Source organism: Oncorhynchus kisutch, unplaced genomic scaffold (assembly GCF_002021735.2).
Source record: "Oncorhynchus kisutch isolate 150728-3 unplaced genomic scaffold, Okis_V2 Okis03b-Okis08b_hom, whole genome shotgun sequence".
Lineage (NCBI taxonomy): Eukaryota > Metazoa > Chordata > Actinopteri > Salmoniformes > Salmonidae > Oncorhynchus > Oncorhynchus kisutch.
The window spans coordinates 14,391,811-14,399,310 of NW_022261980.1; the positions used below are offsets into that span (position 1 = coordinate 14,391,811).

A 7,500-nucleotide genomic window follows, 5' to 3' on the forward strand; every position below is an offset into this window, starting at 1 on the left:
GGGGGGGGGGGGGGTTAGGAGGGGAGGAGGGAGGGTTAGGAGGGGAGGAGGGAGGGAGGGTTAGGAGGAGAGGAGGGGGTGTAGGAGGGAGGGAGGGGGGGTAGGAGGGGAGGAGGGAGGGTTAGGAGGGGAGGAGGGAGGGTTATGATGGGAGGAGGGAGGGGGGTTAGGAGGAGGGTTAGGAGGGGAGGAGGGAGGGTTAGGATGGGAGGAGAAGGGAGGGGAGGAGGGAGGGAGGGTTAGGAAGGGGAGGAGGAGGGAGGGGAGGAGGGGAGGAGGAGTTAGGAGGGAGTGGGGCAAAAAGAGAGTGTGAGAAAGAGAGAAGAAGAGAAGAGATCTCTGTTTGTCTGGAATCAAAGAGCTCATAACCCAGCAACATGCAACATGCAACAGCTCAGCATTGATGTGGGGAAAAAAAGAGTGTGTTATCTGTAATGTTATAATGAGGGAAACTTTTGAGGAAACTCAGGGAGACATGACAATGTGCTTACAGGGTGTAGAGAAAAGAAACCCCCCTCAGCAGATCTGGAATCCCCCTAGTACAGTGAATATTGATTCAGCTAACATTCATCATGTTGACAATGGACCGATCCAGGGCTTGCTGCTAGGGTATTGGCTGTCTCTACCTTTCTCTCTCTCTCTGGTCTCTCTCTCTCTCTCTCTCTCTCTGTCTCTCTCTCTCTCTCTCCTCTCTCTCTCTCTCTCTTCTCTCCTCTCTCTCTCTCTCTCTGTCTCTCTCTTCCTCTCTCTCTCTCCTCTCTCTCCTATGTCTCTCTCTGTCTCTCTCTCTGCTCTCTCTCTCTGTCTCTCTCTCTCTCTCGCTCTCTTTACTCTCTGTGTGTGTGGGGTGTTCATCGGTGTGTGTCCTCTGTCTCTGTGTCTCTAGGGATGTGGGGCTTCCACGACAGAGACCTGGTGCTGAGGAAGTCTCTGTATGGCATGATATGAAGAGTGGAGCGGAGAGAGAGGCTCTGAAGAGGAGGTGGACGGTGCAGCAGACACAACAGAACAAAGAGGTCAGTACACACACACACACACACACACTGTACACACAGTACACACACAGTACACACTACACACACACACCACACACACACCACACACACTACCACACTACACACGTACACACACAGTACACTACACACTACACACACACTACACACTACACACACAGTACACACTACACACAGTACACACACACTACACACTACACACACACAGTACACACTACACACAGTACACACACACTACACACAGTACACACACAGTACACCTACACTACACTCAGTACATACACACTACACACACAGTACACACTACACACACAGTACACACTACACACAGTACACACACACTACACACAGTACACACACAGTACACACTACACACACACTCACACAGTTCATACACAGTGCACACACAGTACACACTACACACACAGTACACACTACACACAGTACACACTACACACAGTACATACACAGTACACAGTACACAGAGTACACACTACACACACACTCACACAGTACACACACACGCTCACACACACACTCACACAAACACACGCACGCACACACACAGTACACACACACACGCACACACACACAGCACTCACACAGCACACACACAGTACACACCCACCCACTCACACACACAAACACCTGCTATTCCAGATGAGTGCTCTGTTCTATAAGTTGTTCCCTGAGCTCCAGGGCCTAGTTATATGTTGTTCCCTGAGCTCCAGGGCCTAGTTATATGTTGTTCCCTGAGCTCCAGGGCCTGGTTATATGTTGTTCCCTGAGCTCCAGGGCCTGGTTATATGTTGTTCCCTGAGCTCCAGGGCCTAGTTATATGTTGTTTCCTGTGTGGCGTTTTGAGGTAGTTACAGTTGAAGTCGGAAATTTACATACACCTTAGCCAAATACATTTAAACTCAGTTTTTCCACAATTTCTGACATTTAATCCCAGTAAATATACCCTGTCTTGGGTCAGTTAGGATCACCAATTTATTTTAAGAATGTGAAATGTTAGAATAATAGTAGAGAGAATTATTTATTTCAGCTTTTATTTCTTTCATCACATTCCCAGTGGGTCAGAAGTTCACATACACTCAATTAGTATTTGGTAGCATTTCCTTTAAATTGTTTAACTTGGGTGAAACGTTTTGGGTAGCCTTCCACAAGCTTCCCACAATAAGTTGGGTGAATTTTGGCCCATTTCTCCTGACAGAGCTGGTGTAACTGAGTCAGGTTTGTAGGCCTCCTTGCTCGCACACACTTTTTCAGTTCAGCCCACACATTTTCTATAGGATTGAGGTCAGGGCTTTGTGATGGCCACTCCAATACCTTGACTTTGTTGTCCTTTAAGCCATTTTGCCACAACTTTGGAAGTATGCTTGAGATCATTGTCCATTTAGAAGAACCATTTGTGACCAAGATTTAACTTCATGTCTGATGTCTTGAGATGTTGCTTCAATATATCCACGTAATTTTCCTACCTCATGATGCCATTTGTTTTGTGGAGTGCACCAGTCCCTCCTGCAGCAAAGCAGCCCCACAACATGATGCTGCCACCCCCGTGCTTCACAGTTGGGAAGGTGTTCTTCGGCTTGTAAGCCTCCCCTTTTTCCTCCAAACATAACGATGGTCATTATGGCCAAACAGTTCTATTTTTGTTTCATCAGACCAGAGGACATTTCTCCAAAAAGTACGATCTTTGTCCCCATGTGCAGTTGCAAACCGTAGTCTGGCTTTTTCATGGCGGTTTTGGAGCAGTGGCTCCTTCCTTGCTGAGCGGCCTTCCAGGTTATGTCAATATAGGACTCGTTTTACTGTGGATATAGATACTTTTGTACCGGTTTCCTCCAGCATCTTCACAAGGTCCTTTGCTGTTGTTCTGGGATTGATTTGCACTATTCGCACCAAAGTACGTTCATCTCTAGGAGACAGTACGCGTCTCCTTCCTGAGCGGTATGACGGCTGCGTGGTCCCATGGTGTTTATACTTGCGTACTATTGTTTGTACAGATGAACGTGGTACCTTCAGGTGTTTGGAAATTGCTCCCAAGGATGAACCAGACTTGTGGAGGTCTACAATTTTTTTCTGAGGCCTTGGCTGATTTCTTTAGATTTTCCCATGATGTCAAGCAAAGAGGCACTGAGTTTGAAGGTAGGCCTTGAAATACATCCACAGGTACACCTCCAATTGACTCAAATGATGTCAATTAGCCTATCAGAAGCTTCTAAAGCCATGACATCATTTTCTGGAATTTTCCAAGCTGTTTAAAGGCACAGTCAACTTAGTGGATGTAAACTTCTGACCTACTGGAATTGTGATACAGTGAATTATAAGTGAAATAATCTGTCTGTAATCAATTGTTGGAAAAATTACTTGTGTCATGCACAAAGTAGATGTCCTAACCTACTTGCCAAAACTATAGTTTGTTAACAAGAAATGTGTGGAGTGGTTGAAAAACGAGTTTTAATGACTCCAACCTAAGTGTATGTAAACTAGTTTTAATGACTCCAACCTAAGTGTATGGAAACTAGTTTTAATGACTCCAACCTAAGAGTATGTAAACTAGTTTTAATGACTCCCAACCTAAGTGTATGGAAACTAGTTTTAATGACTCCAACCTAAGTGTATGTAAACTAGTTTTAATGACTCCAACCTAAGTGTATGTAAACTAGTTTTAATGACTCCAACCTAAGTGGATATAAACTAGTTTTAATGACTCCAACCTAAGTGTATGTAAACTAGTTTTAATGACTCCAACCTAAGTGGATATAAACTAGTTTTAATGACTCCAACCTAAGTGGATATAAACTAGTTTTAATGACTCCAACCTCAGTGGATGTAAACTAGTTTTAATGACTCCCAACCTAAGTGTATGTAAACTAGTTTTAATGACTCCAACCTCAGTGTATGTAAACTAGTTTTAATGACTCCAACCTAAGTGTATGTAAACTAGTTTTAATGACTCCAACCCAAGTGTATGTGAACTTCCCACTTCAGCTGTATGTGGTGTTCCTAGTAGGATTTGTCACATGCACCAGTCCAGTGAAGTGCTGTACTTGCCATCTCTACCCAACAGGGCAATATAAACGGGTTGTTTAATGTGTGATGGGTGTATAGTATAGCAGTGTTTCCCATCTCCAGTCCTCCTGTACCCCCCAACAGCCCAACTCCAGTCCTCCAGTACCCCCAACAGCCCAACTCCAGTCCTCCTGTACCCCCCAACAGCCCAACTCCAGTCCTCCAGTACCCCCAACAGCACAACTCCAGTCCTCCAATACCCCCAACAGCCCAACTCCAGTCCTCCAGTACCCCCCAACAGCCCAACTCCAGTCCTCCAGTACCCCCAACAGCCCAACTCCAGTCCTCCAATAACCCCAACAGCCCAACTCCAGTCCTTCAGTACCCCCCAACAGCCCAACTCCAGTCCTCCAATACCCCCAACAGCCCAACTCCAGTCCTCCTGTACCCCCAACAGCCCAACTCCAGTCCTCCAATACCCCCAACAGCCCAACTCCAGTCCTCCCATACCCCCAACTGACCTGATACCTACAGAGAACCATTCACTCAGACCTGATACCTGTAGAGAACCATTCACACTGACCTGATACCTACAGAGAACCATTCACACTGACCTGATACTTACAGAGAACCATTCACACTGACCTGATACCTGTAGAGAACCATTCCCACTGACCTGATACCTGTAGAGAACCATTCCCACTGACCTGATACCTGTAGAGAACCATTCCCACTGACCTGATACCTGTAGAGAACCATTCACACACCTGATACCTGTAGAGAACCATTCACACACCTGATACCTGTAGAGAACCATTCACACACCTGATACCTGTAGAGAACCATTCACACACCTGATACCTGTAGAGAACCATTCACACTGACCTGATACCTGTAGAGATCCATTCACACTGACCTGATACCTACAGAGAACCATTCACACTGACCTGATACCTACAGAGATCCATTCCCACTGACCTGATACCTACAGAGAACCATTCACACTGACCTGATACCTACAGAGATCCATTCCCACTGACCTGATACCTGCAGAGATCCATTCACTCAGACCTGATACCTACAGAGAACCATCCACACTGACCTGATACCTACAGAGATCCATTCATACTGACCTGATACCTACAGAGATCCATTCATACTGACCTGATACCTACAGAGATCCATTCACACTGACCTGATACCTACAGAGAACCATTCACTCAGACCTGATACCTACAGAGATCCATTCACTCAGACCTGATACCTACAGAGAACCATTCACTCAGACCTGATACCTACAGAGATCCATTCACTCAGACCTGATACCTGTATTTTGGTGATAACCCCCATCGTCTTTCAGACACGCCAACAGCTGCTCTAATGGTTCTGGCATGGTGTGTTAGTGTGATCTTTGTCTGGGTATGAAATGGGTATTTCTGGTTCCACCCAAGGCGAAAGCAGCCTCAGCTGATCCTGTGCAATACGCACTCACATTGCACAACATAGTCAAACTCAATACATCTAGACAGCAAACAAAGAGTCCCACCTGACACATACATTCATCTGATATCATCCCCCTCAAGAACCTCCCCAACATGATGATACATTCATCTGATATCATCCCACCTCCCCCTCAAGAACCTCCCCAACATGATGATACATTCATCTGATATCATCCCACCTCCCCCTCAATAACCTCCACAACATGATGATACATTCATCTGATATCATCCCCCTCAATAACCTCCCCAACATGGTGATACATTCATCTGATATCATCCCCCTCAATAACCTCCCCAACATGATGATACATTCATCTGATATCATCCCCCTCAATAACCTCCCCAACATGATGATACATTCATCTGATATCATCCCCCTCAATAACCTCCCCAACATGGTGATACATTCACCTGATATCATCACACCTCCCCCTCAATAACCTCCCCAACATGGTGATACATTCATCTGATATCATCCCACATCCCCCTCAATAACCTCCACAACATGGACACAACCACATTATGGCAATAATCAACCCTGTGATAAAATTAATCTCCTTAGTGCTGAGTAATGCTGTGGTCCTGGTCAAAAACCCTATGGGTCCTGGTCAAACCCCTCTGGGTCCTGGTTAACAACCCTCTGGGTCCTGGTTAACAACCCTCTGGGTCCTGGTTAACAACCCTCTGGGTCCTGGTTAACAACCCTCTGGGTCCTGGTTATAACCCTCTGGGTCCTGGTTAACAAGCCTCTGGGTCCTGGTTAACAACCCTCTGGGTCCTGGTTATAACCCTCTGGGTCCTGGTTAACAACCCTCTGGGTCCTGGTTATAACCCTCTGGGTCCTGGTGAAACCCCTCTGGGTCCTGGTTAACAACCCTCTGGGTCCTGGTTAACAACCCTCTGGGTCCTGGTCAACAACCCTCTGGGTCCTGGTCAACAACCCTCTGGGTCCTGGTTAACAACCCTCTGGGTCCTGGTTAACAACCCTCTGGGTCCTGGTTAACAACCCTCTGGGTCCTGGTCAAAGCCCTCTGGGTCCTGGTCAACAACCCTCTGGGTCCTGGTTATAACCCTATGGGTCCTGGTTAACAACCCTCTGGGTCCTGGTTAACAACCCTCTGGGTCCTGGTTAACAACCCTCTGGGTCCTGGTCAACAACCCTCTGGGTCCTGGTTAACAACCCTCTGGGTCCTGGTTATAACCCTCTGGGTCCTGGTCAACAACCCTCTGGGTCCTGGTTAACAACCCTCTGGGTCCTGGTTAACAACCCTCTGGGTCCTGGTTAACAACCCTCTGGGTCCTGGTTAACAACCCTCTGGGTCCTGGTCAAAGCCCTCTGGGTCCTGGTCAACAACCCTCTGGGTCCTGGTTATAACCCTATGGGTCCTGGTTAACAACCCTCTGGGTCCTGGTTAACAACCCTCTGGGTCCTGGTTAACAACCCTCTGGGTCCTGGTCAACAACCCTCTGGGTCCTGGTTAACAACCCTCTGGGTCCTGGTTATAACCCTCTGGGTCCTGGTCAACAACCCTCTGGGTCCTGGTTAACAACCCTCTGGGTCCTGGTTAACAACCCTCTGGGTCCTGGTTAACAACCCTCTGGGTCCTGGTCAAAGCCCTCTGGGTCCTGGTCAACAACCCTCTGGGTCCTGGTTATAACCCTATGGGTCCTGGTGAAAACCCCTCTGGGTCCTGGTTATAACCCTATGGGTCCTGGTGAAAACCCCTATGGGTCCTGGTTATAACCCTATGGGTCCTGGTGAAAACCCCTATGGGTTCTGGTTATAACCCTATGAGTCCTGGTTATAACCCTCTGGGTGGGGTGGACAGAGGGGGGAGTTTCAGTGTAAAGCAGAAACCTGTTGACTTGTGCTGGGCATGCTGTTGTTCTGGGCATGCTGTTGTGCTGGGCATGCTGTTGTGCTGGGCATGCTGTTGTGCTGGGCATGCTGTTGTTCTGGACAT

At 47.4% G+C, this 7,500-nt stretch overlaps 1 protein-coding gene across 1 annotated transcript in view; it reads left to right on the forward strand.

The window, feature by feature from the left end:
- Window positions 1-7,500, forward strand: part of LOC116359578 (OTU domain-containing protein 7A-like) — a 66,490-nt gene that overhangs the window by 20,846 nt on the left and 38,144 nt on the right. The window contains 2 exon segments of the mRNA XM_031812415.1: window positions 541-544; window positions 887-1,016. Of these exon segments, the coding sequence (XP_031668275.1) occupies window positions 541-544; window positions 887-1,016 (134 nt within the window).